This window comes from Alosa sapidissima, chromosome 9 (genome assembly GCF_018492685.1).
Source record: "Alosa sapidissima isolate fAloSap1 chromosome 9, fAloSap1.pri, whole genome shotgun sequence".
NCBI lineage: Eukaryota > Metazoa > Chordata > Actinopteri > Clupeiformes > Clupeidae > Alosa > Alosa sapidissima.
The window spans coordinates 31,176,213-31,193,296 of record NC_055965.1 but is presented as its reverse complement, the minus strand read 5'-3'; the positions used below and the strand labels follow the sequence as shown (position 1 = coordinate 31,193,296).

The window sequence follows — 17,084 nt, the reverse complement described above, 5'->3', positions numbered from 1 at the left end:
AAGCCCGCCTAACGACCCTATACACAATGTGATAGGCCCTATCGGAGTTTAATTTTTCCAGCTTGCAAGCCAACGGAGAGTTGCTAGACTAGCTCGGGCAGCAAATTAAATTTGCAAATTAAACGCTTAGCTTCGTTTATGACAAAAATGAAGATTTGTTAGCCTAGAAATCTAGACGCACCCTTTGCACACCTCTTCATCCTTGTACTGCTGGAAAACCACTTTGCTGCCGCTAGGGTGCGTCTAGATTTCTAGGCTAACAAATCTTCATTTTTGTCATAAACGAAGCTAAGCGTTTTCTCCATTGTCAACGTGAACTACCGGTATGTTCAAGCAGAGACACGTGGTTTAATGTGTTAATGGGTTAACGTGATGCGTGTCGGACAGAAGATGGGCCCGTCTTTAGTTCCTGAATCCTGTCCCTCTCAAGTCAGGTTAAATGGTGTGATTAGCAACTAGAATTAAAAAAATCCCCGGAGTGACACACTTTGACAAAAGGCCTTCTTGTGTCAACGGCGAGTTTAAAACCGTGTTGAACTCTAAAAGTTCGATAAGCTAGCGACAGAGCAATTGCTTGTTACAAAGTGCTGTGCAAAGACAGTAACATCAAACATAGAGTAAAAAAACGAATTTCCAAAATGAAATAAAACAATTAGATGTGCAAAGTAATAACAACGCGTCATAAAGGTTTAAAGAAAAACAAATAAAACAATACATGTAAAGAAATCAATTATCAAGTATGGGATGGGCTTTCATAAATGTGTTTTGAGGAGGTTTTTAAAAGAGGAAACTGACTTGACTTGGCTAATCTGATTTGCTCAGGTAGGTCAAAATGAGAGTGCTACATAGATAAATGTCTTTATACTAAAACAACACAAAATAGTTCTTTTTTATCTTAATATGAGATTAATAAAACTTTGGTAGATTTTTTTTTATTTTGTTCAGCTGAACAGCTTGGAAGTCATTAATAGACTTTTACAGGTTTACAGTGCAGCTCTACGACTGCACTGATCGAGCGTTTCTTTTTGCAAACAAATCAAAACACCAAGGAAAAAGTCTTTGTCTCTGTAGCTATAGTGGCTGTCGGCTCTGCAATGGGCTGGATCTGTAATAGGGGTCATCTGAGGTGAGCGATCCACGCAAAAACACAAAGTTTATAATGTTACACCACACTATATGAGTTAAACAAACATGGTGGTGTCTCGTAAGGAACCAACTCATCCATGGGTCTTGGAATGGTTTTCCGATTGTGTTTAGAGGCCCCAAACGCGGTTAAATAGCGTGCCCCCAAGGTTAGCGTTATAGCTAATTTCGAAGCGCTGGCAGCCAGGACAGATCCCCGGGTTGGGGTCCCAAAGATTTTTGTTGTGCTTGCTGCCGGGCTCCGCGCAAAATAGCAATGACTTAAAGCGTGCCGTGCTGTCAAAGTTCAACATTCTGCTCTGTGAATCCTTTGGTGTTCCCATAGGACTCACATACGACTGAAGGCCTTTTTCACATCAGAGCACTAAAATGACATGTGGATCCTCTGGTGTTTCTTTAGATTGTACCCATTCCTAAAGGCCTTTCCACAGTCAGAGCACCGACACAGCTTTTCTCCTGTGTGGGTGCGCTAATGAATGGTCATCTCGGTCCTAGTTTTGAATCTCTTCCCACATGTAGAACACTGATACGGCTTTTCTCCTGTGTGGATCCTCTGGTGTATCTTTCCACAGTCAGAGCACTGATACGGCTTTTCTCCTGAATGGATCCTCTGGTGTGCCTTTAGATCAGACCTATAAATAAAGGCCTTTCCACAGTCAGGGCATTGATACGGCTTTTCTCCTGTGTGGGTATTCTGGTGTTCCTTTAGACTAAACCTTTGACTAAAGGCCTTTCCATAGTCAGAGCACTGGTACGGCTGTTCTCCTGTATGCATGCGCTGATGCTTAGTCACCAATTGCCTAGTCCTGAATCTCATTCCACATGTAGAGCACTGAAACGGCTTTTCTCCTGTGCAGACCAGCGTTATGATTAAAGGACTTACCACAGTCAGAGCACTGATGTGGCTTTTTCTCCTGTATGAATGCGCTGATGGATGGTGACCTTTGTCCTAGTCCTGAAACTCATCCCACATGTAGTGCACTGAAACAGCTTCTCTCCTGTGTGGATCCTCTGGTGTGTCTGTAGACATGCTTTTTGACTAAAGGACTTGCCACAGTCAGAGCACTGATACGGCTTTTCTCCTGTGTGAACCATCTGGTGTCGCGTTAGATAAGACCTTTTAGTAAAGGCCTTTCCACAGTCAGAGCACTGATGTGGCTTTTCTCCTGTATGAGTGCGCTGATGGACGGTGACCTTTGACCTAGTCCTGAAACTCATCCCACATGTAGCGCACTGATGTGAGTTTTCTCCTGTGTGGATCCTCTGGTGTGCCTTGAGATTATCTTTTCGTCTTAAGGTCTTTCCACAGACAGAGCACTGATACGTCTTTTCTCCTGTGTGGATCCTCTGGTGTGCCTTGAGATTATCTTTTCGTGTTAAGGTCTTTCCACAGACAGAGCACTGATACGTCTTTTCTCCTGTGTGAACCATCTGATGTCGCTTTAGATAAGACCTTTGAGTAAAGGCCTTTCCACAGTCAGAGCACTGATGTGGCTTTTCTCCTGTATGAGTGCGCTGATGGACGGTGACCTTTGACCTAGTCCTGAAACTCATCCCACATGTAGTGCACTGATGTGACTTTTCTCCTGTGTGGATCCTCTGGTGTGCCTTGAGATTATCTTTTCGTCTTAAGGTCTTTCCACAGACAGAGCACTGATACGTCTTTTCTCCTGTGTGGATCGTCATGTGAGACTTGTGTTGAATCGTCTTCGAGGAGGCCTTTCCACTCCTCGTAAAATAATGTACCTTTTCCCCAGTATGCCTCATCTCACCTGTGTTGAAGATTTGCAAGAGAAGTAAGAAAAAACATTTTGAAACAATTATAATTAATATCATTGTGCAAATGTTTGTGTTTTAAAAAATGTCCACAATGTAAACAAGTAATTAGTCACTTACCTTTACAGAAAGAGTCTTTCTGGCAATCTTCTTTTAAATCAGATTCTTCCTCCTGTTTAATTTCCATCACTGGAGACTGTTCTTCTTTGCAGTTGAAGGTCGGTGATGTGTGTGTTTCAGTCTTGCAGTCATAATCCAGTCCGAGGTCTCCTTTTACTTCCTGGTCTGCAAACATGTACTCTTGAAGGAAATCATCAAACTCTTCTTCTTTTATCTCCTTCACTGGCATGGGCAGCGGTGTCGATTCAGTAAATCCTGACATTTCAGACTCTAGTTCTGTTGTGAAACAAATCCAGTCAAAAATTACATGAATTGAAGGAATAAAAAGCAAAAAAAGTGCAAACAAAGACATAGACTATAGCTGTAGGCTGTTAAATATTATAATACTAAATATAGATATGGTGTATACGTTTAGAGAGCATCCCCATACCTACCTTTAAACATCTGAGTTCAGAAATCTGACCACTTAATGGTGTTTAATGCCTCTTCTCTCTGACCCAATAGGTTAATATAACCAATTAGTGTCAGGAGCTTTTGTGATCCAAATTAGAATAATATCAATTGGGCGTGGCCATAGAAGCAGTTGCAGCAAAGTCCTTTTAGGCAAGTCCCTCCACTCGGTGGCCATATTGTAACGCTTTTTGGGCACTTATCGGGCATCTATTTCGGCAGAAATGTGCATGCGCAAGCCTTCACGGCACCAACCTTGCTCCAGCGGTGAGATCACAACACATGATTCGCACAATGTCTTCACAACACACCATATGATTGGCTCAATGTATTCACATGTCGACGTTTTGACGCAGAAGGGGCGGGATATGTGTAGACAACTGCGTTACAAACTAACCCCATGCATTTCTATGGAGGATTTATTGAGTGTTTTTTGAGAAAGTCTCTGGTTCCAGACACTCCAGAAAGGAGGGGAGATGGGGGTGGTGTGAAAGGTGGGAGAGAAGGGGGAAGGGGTACAAACAAAGGAAGCTTCCATATGTACTTTTGTAAGTGTATGTAGGTAATTCTTAAATTTGGGGAACTTTTACATTAAAATCAATATGATTTATATTTTTAAAACTGTTTAAAAAGTGATCTTTAATCAACTAACCACCTTCCTAACATCAAATGGGTATTATGATTACTTTCAGTCTGGTTTTCGGGCAAATCACAGCACTGAAACTGCTCTCATTAAGGTTTACAATGACATATGCCTCAACACAGATTCAGGTAAAACATCAGTGCTAGTGCTACTGGACCGTAGTGCAGCATTTGACACTGTTGATCACAATATTTTACTAGTGGTTTGATGCTCATTGAGTTCAATGCAAATCAAACCAACTAATAGGCTAACTGAAAAACACACCATGCCAATCTCTAGGTATGGTGAAGGGTATGTGATGATGTGGGGCTATTTTAATTCAAAAGGCCAAGGGAACTGAAGGATGCATAGTATCCTGGATCCATGAAATAAGTGGCCTTTAAAAATAAAAAATCTGCCTGCCTCTATGGGAATTTAACATAGGGGTCAAATACTTATTGCCCCTGTAATTTAACGAAGAAGATTTATTTATTTACGATACATTCTTCATTCAATTGGTGTCCTTAAAGGTTGTATTTTTTTCAATTAAGGCATTTAAGATCAATTTCTAACAGATGATTTTATATTCCTTTTTTAGTCAACTTTAGCGTGGGTTCAAATACTTATTCTCCCCACTGTAAGATTATAACAATTGGTAAGATATCACTTTCTGCAGTGTACAGTATGTACCTTAACTGTGTCTCCCTCCTAACTGGGCCTGCTGTCTGTGTGTGTGTGTGTGTGTGTGTGTGTGTGTGTGTGTGTATCTACATTTCAAGCACTTTCACCTGTTCTGATCAAGTTCTAAGAAATAAGCAACAATAATGATCAAAAATCTTGTTTCCATGTTTTACCTTTTTTATAATGGAATTTCCTTGTTTTCTCACAAACAAAAATGATCATCATAAATGTGATCTCACAGAAGTAAATGGTAAATTTGAAACATAAATGATGTCTATATCACTGGTAATTGAGCTAAAGTAGACATATGTTAAAGGGATGGTTCAGGATTTTGGACATAGGACCTCATTTCCAAGTTAGCAAGTGTGATATTGATCAGTGGAGACCGTTTTCAACACGTTTCATCCACTCCTAGTTGCAGAGTTCGCAGGTGCTAGGCTAGCGCAAGTCAACAGTATGTGTTAGCCTGCCACTAAAAACAGTCTTACCCGCTCCACAGTGCACTCCCGAGGCAAATACATTTTAACGGCAGACTATCAATGTAAATGTCTGTAAAAGTGCAACATTTAAGCATGACAACAATATATTTTACCGGAACAGTTTGTTCTAATTTGTTTCGTGAAATTCCTGCTCATCAATCAAATGCTATTCCCATCTTCTGTCCCTCTGTTTCGAGTTAACAGAAGTGTCATGTCTTGTGTATGTCAGTAGGCTAACTCCCGTCTCATATGGCAAAATAAACTGATTTGGGGCCGGTTTGCCGATAACGTTCACTCTTAGCGAGCTACGAAGACTGCAAAGGTAAACCTTATCAAAGCTGTTTACCTTTATAGTCTTGGTTCCCGAACTGTCCTTTAAAGAAACCCTATGCAAGTCTGGTTATTCCTTCGCCGTTTCTGTGTTTTCCCCCTGATTTGGACTCACATTTTTCACGACATAGCTCCCCCTGCAGCTTCGGTAGCAAGTGACTGCTACGCTAAACCCCCACTAGCTAGCGAGCTAGCCATCAAGAAACCAAGCTAAACACATACAGGGCTCACAATAAAACGGTCGAGCAAACACATTGTTCAAGAGACTATCAAACCACATTACAAAAACGAAGTTCACCTAAGGAAAGGCTACTTACAATTTCAACAGCAACAAAGCCAAGTCAGAGTCCGTTTTGTAGTCTTCTTAGAAACTACAATCTGACTAGATTTTCGAGGCCTTCCGCTGAGTAACATCCGGATTTCTTCAGTCCGGGACCAGAAAGTTGCATATTCGGTTTTTCCGCGGAGAAGCACTAGGGGGAGACGAAGCACCCACCAAACGACCCAAAAAGTGTTGTAGAACCATCAGAACGACTCTCAACCTGCATAGTTAAGGTAATTTTTGCTAAAATTGTTGCATAGGGCTTCTTTAAGAGTCTTCTTACAAAAAGCTCCTTACGTCCGACGTGCACTGTCCACCATGAAGGTGCTGAATTGGTTGACATTGATGGCTCAAAAATCGATTTTTCACTTCACACGAAGGCATGACAGCGTTATGAGAAACATTGCTCAAACATTGCCTCCAGTAGGCCTAACATTCACGCTACTTCAACATGGATGAACTTATTAATAGCATACGATGATAAAAAATAGAAATGAAATGATCTACCCTTAATTAACATTAAGTTTTCAGAAGGTCTGTAGGGGGAAGCGATTCGCAATCTGTCGGCATGACCAGCTATAACACCTTTACCTGAAAAAGGAGAAGTTCGATGTGATATTGACCTAAAGTGTGTTGAAACATGATACAGAGTGTGAACTTGCGTCTCATAGCTCATCTCGGCTTGTCCCCTGCACCCCGAAATCTGGCGCTAGTTAGTCGATGCTACCAACAGGTTTTCAATGGGGGTGCCTTGGACATTGGCCTAGCCATGTAAATAAATCACTGTTTTACACCATTTACGAGGCTCAAAAGTAGCTCCACACTTCATTGGTAGACTTCCAAGGGCCCTGACATTTAAAACGAGACATTGAGAACTTTGAAAAAGCACTGGTAGTTTATTTACAAGACAATTTATACAGACAGTACCTTTAGGAAGTTTACCGTTGGCCGCCATCTTGATTTTAGTCACAATAAGTCGAGTGATGAGTATGAATGAACAGGTATGATAAGGCATCAGATTCCAAAAATAATTCCGTGGAAATGCATGGATTCCCGTTCCCGCAAATGCGCGCACATTTTATTATTTGTGTGAAAACATTTCCAGAAACTATTTTCTTAATTAGCCTACTTACATAAAATCATTGGCAAACAAAAACAGTAATATACCATATGAGTTGTATGCACAATAGAGATTTCTAAAGATTGCTATAAGTTACAGTGCCGCCGACTAGCGTCGACAGCCGAAACATTGCTAAGGTGCAGCTAAGAGAGTTCTAAGAGTGGTCCAGACCACTCTTAACAACGAATGACGTACGAAAAACATTTGTGGCAAAGTACCTTTCAGGACATGTGTAAAAATGTTAAGATAGAGCTAAGGAAGAGGTTAAGAACTACGTAGCGTTAAGAAGGCTTCAGAAAACCAGCCCCTGATCAATTATGAATGGTGTCGCGATCACACACAACCAGTGTTGGGCAAGTTAATTCAGAATCGTAATGTATTATGCATTACATATTACTGCCATTTCAAAGTAATTTGTTACATTATAATATTACTGTCTCTGAATTGTAAGGCATTACACTACTATTGCATTACTTTTAAGTTACTTTCACCAAAACATCTAGAAATATGGATTTGCCATTCTAAATGCAGTTTATTAAGCTCAATGCAGCTCATTGCTCTTCCAATGGAGGATGTGGTATAGCATAATGACTGAGCTAGGCTTAAGGCTAACAACAGTAGAATGGAGGGTGATGTGGTGTGGTATAGCATAATGACTGAGCTAGGCTTAAGGCTAACAACAGTAGAATGCAATAGGCGCAGTGCTCATGATGCAATACAAGGAAGAATCATAGTCAGAATTTTTTTTAAAACCGACAAAAGGTCAAAGTCTGGTAAATTGTGATACAAATACTGTAACTTTAAGGCCCAGGCCTGCTCATTAAAATCAATAGAGAACCTACTATATTGTAAATCAAAGCTAATAAAGACATGTCAAGATGGTGGCCTACTGGCCATTTCGGTGCCCTAAGTAAGTGGCTTTGAGTGAGTGACATTTAAATGATAACTCGAACACCTAAAGTAAAATAAAAGGCCTATTATTTACAGACCATTACTGTGTGTTTTTAATTAATTTCTGAAGAAATGCTGTTTTCTTATAAATGCTGCACTGTCACTTTAAGAGCATTGATCTTTACGTTCTAATAATGCCCTTTTGCCAGCTCTTGTTTACAAGCCTTGTTTGTTGAGTTACATTGATAGCACAATATTAACAATAATATGCACAATGTTAAGTTGTTTTAAGCAGCCTGCATTGCTTTGGAAAGTATGCAATGACCTGTTGCTTCACATTTTGTTTAGCAAATAAAAGTGAATTAGGAGCCTGGTATCCACCAACTAACTATCTGAATGGGTTTTTTTTTGTCGGCATATCATGTGCCGCGTGTAAATGCTTGGAAAACGAATTATTGAAGACCCACAAATTCCATTCTACTAGTACTACGTGGTGGAGATTGAGATAACCCAAAAAGTATCAAACTTGCATGTACCATGGTGTTAGTGCATTCTGACATTGTAAATGTTATTGATGAAGAGTGAAACTATTCACTGGTTACATTTGGGTGCCCCCTCTGTCTTTTGGTGCCCTACGCAAAGTGTGTGATGCGCGTGGTGGGAGCGGTGGCACTGCCAGGCTACACAATCTTTTTCTGCATTTCTATCCCTTTACTGTCTTTAATTCAAGTTCACAGCTCAAAGCTGACATGCACTAGAAGAGCATAGTTTGTGTTTTATCAAGAATCAAAAAGATTAGCGTGGCACCACTTTAGATGTTTGCTTAAATGACTTAAATGGCTATTTCGCGAAGCATAGTGAGATCTTTCGGTTTCGCACACAAAGTGCACTAACTATTACGTTCTTCATATCCTCGTCTCTGACAAGCTGAAAATAATGAGCGTAGGCTTATGTCCATCCCGCAAATAGAGTCCGACTCGAGTCTGCTGCAGCCACAGTCATCTTCAACCAGTATCAGGAGAGAACGTTCTACTGTTTTGCACGGATTTTTTCTCCTCTGTTGTTCTCGCAGTGGTGTTTGCGAATGTATCAAAACAAAATACTGCTTAATTTTGGGTTAAAATGCATGAAACGCGCGTTACTGAAGTTTGTACCGAGTAAAATATTACCCAAAATTTTTTGTAATGCCTTACATTACAGCGTTACCGCAAACAGCAATATATTACAGTAATTACATTACTTTTGTAACGTGTTACTCCCAACACTGCACACAACTGAACTTAACACAGCAACCACAAACAGCAGTTGAACTTAATGGTTCAGACCAGGGCTGTAGTCAAGACCACCTTTGTCGAGTCCAAGACAAGTCCAAGACCAGGACTAGTCGAGACCAAGTCAAGACCGAGTCCAAAGAGGTTCGAGTCCAAGACAAGACCGAGTCCAAAAAGGTTCGAGTCCGAGTCAAGACCGAGTCCAGGATAGGAAAAAAAGTCTTATGCATGACAGTATCAAGACAATCATTTTGGGTTATTATTATTATTATTATTATCTAAAAGCAAAAACAGTGTGAACACACCCAGGATTTGTAAGTGTAGCCATTCCCCTTCTCCAATATTATTATAGGGCTGTCAAACGATTCAAAATATATATTTTGAAATGAATTAATCTCGATTAACCGCAATTAAAAAGTTCCTAAAGACTAAAGCTTCTTAAATGGCATATTAAATACAACATAAATCACAAAATTAATGAGTAACCACAAAGGTAAAAGTAAAACACTTTTATATTATTTAAATGATAATACTGACACCGTAATTGTGTTTTAAAGTATTAATTTCTTAAGAAATACTACACATTTGATGCTGTTTAACTCATTTGTAAATGGTGCACTGTCACTTTAAGCCCATTGTGGCCACGTTCTCATAATGATCTTTTTTTTACCAGCTCCATTGAAATATAGCCTATAGCTAGTCCACAAGCTCTAATATTGTTTGTGCCACATGTATTGTACAATATTAACAATGATAAGCATGATATTAAGTTGGTATAAACAGTTTTCATTCCTTTGGAAATAGAAGCATGTAATGACATGATGCTAGCTAGACATTTTCTGTTTGCAATTAAAAGTGAATGATGAGCCTGAGCCAGTCACCTAGCTATCTGAATGGAATGTGTTTCAATCGGCATAATATGTGCTTCATGTAAACAAATTATTGAAGACTTCAAGACTCACCAGTTCCATTACACAAAGGCAAAGACAACTCATCATATTTTTGTCCATTTTTCAAATCACAGTGAGTGCAGCCTACATGTCATACATGTTTATAACTGGTCAGTAGTGGAAATCGGATAAATCCGCAATCTCCTCTAACCTCGTCTTTGTTGCCTTCCTTTTATAAGTTTCTTATATTAAAAAGGAGATATCAATCATCATCAACAACGCCAAGCCAGCTGGAGCCTGCCAATCGTTTTCTCTCCTTCTCGTGTGCGCTCAGACGCGCTCTCAATTAAATGGAGTACGTTCAAGTTGGATCTTAATGGAGAGGACCCGAAAAGTATCGTCTTTATGTAACTGTTGCTGTTGGTGCATTTTGACATTGTAAACGTTATCTAACAAGAGTGAAAAGCAGTTTGCAGTAAAGCTACTATTTGGCTAAATGTTGGTTCCTCTTTATCTTCAGCTAACTCCACAGACAGTAAAATAAACTCTCAGGCTTGCGGTTTTAGGTTTTGCGGCTTCCGTTACGTGACATCAGCCCCCCACAAAGGTAAACACTATTGAGTGTTTTGTAACGCATTATGTATTTCAAAATGAATCGCGGCGATTAACACGTTAATTTTGATGGCCCTAAAGACACCTGGACTCGGTCGAGACCAAAAGCCATATTTGGCAAGACCAGTGGCCGAGACCGAGACAAGACCAAGTCCAAATACTAGCGAGTCCGAGACCGTAGAAAAACGGTCTCGAGTCCGGACTCGAGTCCAAGACCGGACTCGAGTACTACAGCCCTGGTTCAGACATGTAAGAAATAAGCAGTTTATTAACGATCATTACGTTTTAGAGTCCATATTATGACTGACATAATAACGTTAGCATATTAAAGTCTGTTATGAGCTAGCAATGGCTAATCGTTTCATAAAATAAATCTCACACTCATATGTGACAGGATTCATGATTTTAACGCTATTACAAGATGCTGACTGACGCTGGCTATAAAGCCTACTAATGTTTAAAAGTCTGTTGCTAGACCGTAGGCCTATCAAAACCTGTCCCTGTTCAATTAAATTCTTAACAAACTATAACTTATTGTTTAATACTGTGTCAACTTTCAGAGAAAAGACGTAAGTCTCCTTTCTCCTTTGCCAAATTTCTCAGCTTCTAAGAGTCGATCATCTTCGTGTAAACCGAGTTTTGAACAGAGAAAAAAAGTTAGGCTACAACTTTGCCAGTTCTCCCATAGCCTATAGATCAACACTAAAATCAGGGCAATTTTAATGAAATAATGTTCCCGTGACAGGCTATCAAATATTGAACAATGGGACAACGTTTCATCATCATCTTTATTGATGCCTGACATGTTGACATTAATGAAATACAGAGACACTCTGGCAAAGAGCAATGATGCACGTTACTTTTACCCCAATATTCCGGGAAACCAGCTAAACTGATGAAGACAGCACTGCAACGTTGGAAGACAGTACACATTGGTCGTAGTGTTATCCGATTGCATCAAAGTCCAAAATAATTCAGAGTAAACATGGTCTAGTGTTATCCAATTGCGTGCAGTGAGATTTTTAAATGCATGCTTGTTGCCGCCCCTCGAGTTGGGCCATTACATTATTCTTTGCCAGACCCTTAATCTTTCTAGATTATCAGGGTCTGGATTTTCCAGGCTAATGGGAAACCACAGGTCTCGGTAATCCGCTTGTGATTGGTCAGCTGTAAAAAAGACAGCATGAAGTATGCCGTTTTTCCGCTAGAAGTTGAATATTTCTCAACTTCTCAGCTGCAGAAAAAAAAAACGGTTGCAGTCGGGTTTTAAAAGAAGCCGACGACTTTTTTGAAAACACGGTCTACTCCATAGGATTATAATGTATAACGGACACCGGCAGCTGCGAGATGCTTAGTCTTAACGCACCCTTACATTGTCTTTTTGATGGCTATTTTTGCAGTGTTCTCTCTCCAGTGTGTGTACGCATGTGGCGTTTAAGACATGAAGAAGTGACAAACGCTTTCCCACACAGGGCGCATTTATGAGGCTTCTCTCCAGTGTGTATTCGCAAATGACGCTGAAGAAATGCTCTTAATGAAAACGTTTTTCCACACTGGTTACATTTATGAGGCTTCTCTCCACTGTGCATTTGCAAATGGTCCTTAAGAGTTGAATTTTTTGGAAAGGCTTTCCCACACTGGACACATTTATAAGGCTTCTCTCCAGTATGTGTAAGCATGTGTCTCATAAGAGCTGAATAGTATCTAAATGTTTTTCCACACTGGGCACATAATTGAGGCTTCTCTCCAGTGTGTATTAGCATGTGGTCCCTAAGAGATGAACTGTATGAAAAACTTTTTCCACACTGGGAACACTGAAGATGCTTCTCATCTGTGTGAGTTCGCATATGACTCTCAACAGCCCCATAACTGTGGTCAATATAGACAGGATTTGTCACTCTGTTTTGCTTTTGCTCAACTCTAAGAAGATGTTTTTGTTGGTGTTTGAGTTCCGTCAGGACGACGGAACTCTTGTTTAAGACTGTGCAGTAGTACAGCCTTCCATTGAGTTGTAGGTTAAGTTCATCATTCTGTCCATGGATCTTCTGTTGTGTTTCGTGTGGGTGTTCCGATATACCTAGAAGAGTTACCATAGAGACTTAGAATTAGAATGAAGAGTTACCATAGAGACTTAAACATGTTGTGTGGGTGTTCTTATATTAGGGCTGTCACTTTACGTTCGAAAATCGATTGCACAATCGATTGGACCAAACAACACAAGTTTCGAAAACTAAAATAGGGAATCGATTTTAACCAAATATGTACACTATTAATTTTAAACGAATTAAACAAATAAAAAGGATAGATGTAACAAAATTCATAAACAAGAATATAAAAAAAATCCGAAATGCAGTAAGCATTGCGAAAGCTAAAAAGAAAATTCCCACCAATTTTACGCACCGGAAACAGCTGTTTCAATCAGCTGCTGTGCTGCTCGTGTTTTGCCAAAAAATGGAGGACAACGCGATCAACCTGTGTGACATGAGAGAGACGAGTGATGGGCCCTAATAACTTGAGTTCGATGTGGAAGTAGGCCTACTTTGGATTTTTGGTATATCAAACTATGGAGAAGAACAAAGCGGTAGGCTATGCAAACTATCGAGTTCTACGTAGGCAAAATTTGTTTGACATTTCTAATCGTAAACACAGACACAGGTACGCTGAAGCCTGCAGCAGTACTGCAGGCACGAAACTTCACGCCAATAAATCAGAAATATTGCTGGCTTGCGTCTACAAGCGCCCTCTTTACGTTCGTCCTAATGCCTGTTAGTTGTTTGTGAATTGGCCTATATTTGCCGTTGAAAATGGAAACGTCTTTAGACATAAAAAAATCGATTTTACAATCGATTCAATGAACACTTATGTCTCAAAAATCGAACAGGATTTTTTCACAAAAGTGACAGCCCTATCTTATATACCTAGAAGAGTCACCACACAGACATAGAATGATAGGCAGCAGGTTTTCTACAGTCTTTCACTCACTGTGTCAGACAAGCTCTGCAGCCTATGACCCTGATAAATGCAACATTCCCGACATTGATGAGGAGAAGCAGAGCCTTCTTAATAACAGATTGAGCAGGGTCCAGTTCAAATATCTAAAGACAATTTTGGGAAAAGGCTCTTGATTTGTAATAATTGTAATGATTTGTTTTAATTAATTAATTAATTGTGCCGTTTCCCGCTCTCCCACTCAGTATTAAGCTAACAAATACTCCGATACTTGCACATGTTCTTGTCGCCCGGGGCGCTGTGGTGCAGCAGGCTACAGCGCCCGTACCATGTACGGGTCCGAGTGCCCACGGGGACCCAGGTTCGAATCCGACCCCATCTCCCACCCCATCTCTCTTTCTCCAACTTACTTACTTCCTGTCACTCTTCACTGTCCTGCCCAAATAAAAGGCAAAAAGCCCAAAAAAATATACTTAAAAAAAAAAATACTAACGTTCTTGTCGCCCTCCCAGACGATGTGCGCGTGCGCACGCACACACACACACACTCACACACACACATATTTATATGAGCAATGCAATTTAAGTAATTAAGAATGCACTCGCTAGTCGCTAACGTGACATTTTGAATGGCAGATTTTTTTTTTATACAGGTGAATATTTAGTGTTTTATTTTTAGCTCTTATAAACGGCATGAAAGCAAAAAAGTACTATCATCTAAAGCCAAGAAGACAGGGGCGTATCTGGGGCAGTGCTGTGGGAGGCGGCCTGACTCCACACACCCTGCTCATGACTGGGTAAAGCCAGAGACTTTCGAATGAGGAGACAGCACTCAAAAAAATCCTCCATAGAGATGCGTGAGGTTAGTTTGTGACGGCAATAATATGGCAGTTGTCTACACATATCCCGCCCCTTCGGCGCCAAAAGAAGTAGACATGTGAATACATGTGCCAATCATGTGGTGTGTTGTGAATACATCGTGCCAATCATATGTTATGATCTCGCCGCTGGACCAAGGTTGGTGTCGTGAAGCCTTGCACACACAGAGGGACTTGCCGAAAAGGACTTTAGTAGAGCACACCACGGCAACATGCGTCTCCACGGCAACATGCGTCTCCACGGCTAGAGGAGGAGGATTCCATTAAGTAATCTTTGCTTACACACTGTTAGTAACTAGTGTGACTACTGAACTTAGAAAAACACTAGTTTTTATACTAGTCCTTTTCTGACAATTGTAATGCTATAACAATTATAACGCTATAATTGAGTAAAATGAATGAAATGAATTGCATCATATTGCCTAGAAAAAAAGAATACTACACATATGCCTCTATAACCCAAATCTGTCCACTCTGCACAACTCATCCCAAATAGCAAAATCAGATTGGCAGATAGCGGAGCGCTGGTGGTATGCCGCCGGTGGCGTGCCACGTGGTACGCCGTTGGACCACCATCTCTTTAAATTTAACTTGTCATGAATATTAAGAAAAGTTATTAAAATGATATCTGGACTATAACTGAACAAATGAAAAATATTTTAGACCGGAAGTGGCAAAATATTGGCCAATTTGTCTGCAACCCGCCAGCAGACCGCCACATATGCCTCTATAACCCAACTAACTCACGACACACTCATGGATTTTGTTAAGTCATGTGGAAATGAATTGCATCATATTGCCTAGGTTGTACAGAGAAAACACATATATACTACACAGCTACGCATCTGTAACGTAATTAAAACATAGTAAGTAATGCAAACTGCATTGACTGCTCTGAGTTCTAATTAAAACCTACATGGAATTGGTGTCTGGGTTTGAAAGGACTTACTTTCCAGTAGATCGCTCTCCTGCTCCCTTTCATTCACTTCAATCTCCACTCTTGTCCGTGGTGTTTCGGGGTAAGTAACGCTGGACTCGTCTGTTTCAGTTTTACAGTGAAGCTCTGCAAAGGGCTCTTCTTCTTCATCTGGACATGCAATCACATGACCATATCCTTCGTCCTTTAAATCTTCTTTCATCATCACTCTGCAGACAGAGCTCAACGGCACGCCGAGATCCATGTTCCCAAGCGGATGAAGGATGATCGCTACCAAAGTTTTCTACACACAAAAATGTCATGTTTTTTTTTTTTTATTATGTTTTAATTTGAGAAACTCATAGAAGGCAACAGACAACATTTCACTAAGGAGAGGCATTTGGAAAAAGTGAGGCTAAACTTAGGCTACTGTTGTGTCTAATGTAGCTTACCTCAAGTAACGTCCAAGTTAGCTGCACCGCGGAATGCCTTGTGTTATTTGGATGTTTTATGGTTTATCCCTTTCTCATACAGTCTGTGTTTTAAGGTTTAACATTCTAGCAACACACCCGCGAACGCCTGCTACAGTTTTGTGTGAATCGGCTCTGGAAAGCCTATACATTTGAGTTCCTCGTGGTTGACAAACCAACCACAAAACTATGCATTAGTGCCACCTCCTGGAGCGGAGTTGAACTTTCCAGGAATCTGGAAAATAAGCTTCCTCGTTTAGTTCGTGTGTATGGCCAATCATAAAAAAGAATGTTAGCCTATAAAAAGTGTCAAGGCCCAGGTGACATATCTTCACTTCAGATTGCAGGCAATTACAATTATGAAAATCTTCAGCTGGACACCCAAACCTGACTCAGCCTACCAGTATAGTAGCTAAGGGACAACCGGATAAGCCACTTTGATTTTCAATGCAAAGTAACTGACTCACTTAAATGACTTACAGTACAGGCCAAAAGTTTGGACACAGCCCATTCAACAAGCCATAACTTGACAAATATTCATCTGTGGGCTAAATAACTTTGCATTCATTCATAATTTTGATGCCTTCAGTGAGAATCTACAATGTAAATAGTCATGAAAATAAAGAAAACGCATTCAAATGAGAATGTGTGTCCAAACTTTTGGCCTGTACTGTATATCGAGATATTGATGATACATTGATTAGACCTGATCCTGGGTTTTTTGTGATTGGAAACTGACATCAGTGTGCTTCTTTCAGGGCAAAAAAGAGCAAATTTGCTAATAGATTTGTTTGAGTTCTCCCAGCTCATGATGGTATCTATTGAATTATAATCCTATTAAAGCAACACCAAAGAGTTTTTTGTACCTTAAAATAATGTAGGTGCCTCAATCAAGGGCACAACGTTGACAGCATTCAACAATAAAAACAAAAACAATGCTTGAACGTTCTATTTGGTTCCCAATCTACTTCCTCTGCATTAAGATAACATATGGAATGTTAAAACGGAAGCGGATGCTGATAATGGAACTCTCTTGAAAGGGTCTACAGCATAGACTATACAGTCTATGGTCTACAGCATGCCAGCAGAGCTCCTTAACCACTATGCTCTATCCCACCAATGACCAATCAGAGAACAGTTTATGTTGTGTTTTTAGTGAATTGTG

At 40.2% G+C, this 17,084-nt stretch overlaps 3 protein-coding genes across 5 annotated transcripts in view; all 3 read right to left on the bottom strand.

Annotated features, from left to right (window-relative positions):
• Positions 1 to 17,084, bottom strand: part of LOC121718806 (NACHT, LRR and PYD domains-containing protein 3-like) — an 849,641-nt gene that overhangs the window by 186,639 nt on the left and 645,918 nt on the right. The gene's annotated exons all lie outside the window — the stretch shown is intronic.
• On the bottom strand, positions 1,356 to 16,097 carry LOC121718921 (zinc finger protein 664-like). Its single transcript, XM_042104363.1, has 4 exons — positions 15,902 to 16,097; positions 15,483 to 15,753; positions 3,040 to 3,315; positions 1,356 to 2,915 (listed from the first exon to the last, which is right to left on the bottom strand). The coding sequence occupies exons 2-4, from the start codon at positions 15,712 to 15,714 to the stop codon at positions 2,032 to 2,034; spliced, it is 1,392 nt and encodes a 463-aa protein (XP_041960297.1). The 5' UTR covers positions 15,715 to 15,753; positions 15,902 to 16,097; the 3' UTR covers positions 1,356 to 2,031.
• LOC121718961 (zinc finger protein 2 homolog) overlaps positions 11,828 to 17,084 on the bottom strand; it is a 389,219-nt gene continuing 383,962 nt past the window's right edge. Inside the window, exon 2 of the mRNA XM_042104422.1 lies at positions 11,828 to 12,784. Within this exon, the coding sequence (XP_041960356.1) occupies positions 12,096 to 12,784 (689 nt within the window). The 3' untranslated portion in view covers positions 11,828 to 12,095. The remainder of the gene's footprint in view (positions 12,785 to 17,084) is intronic.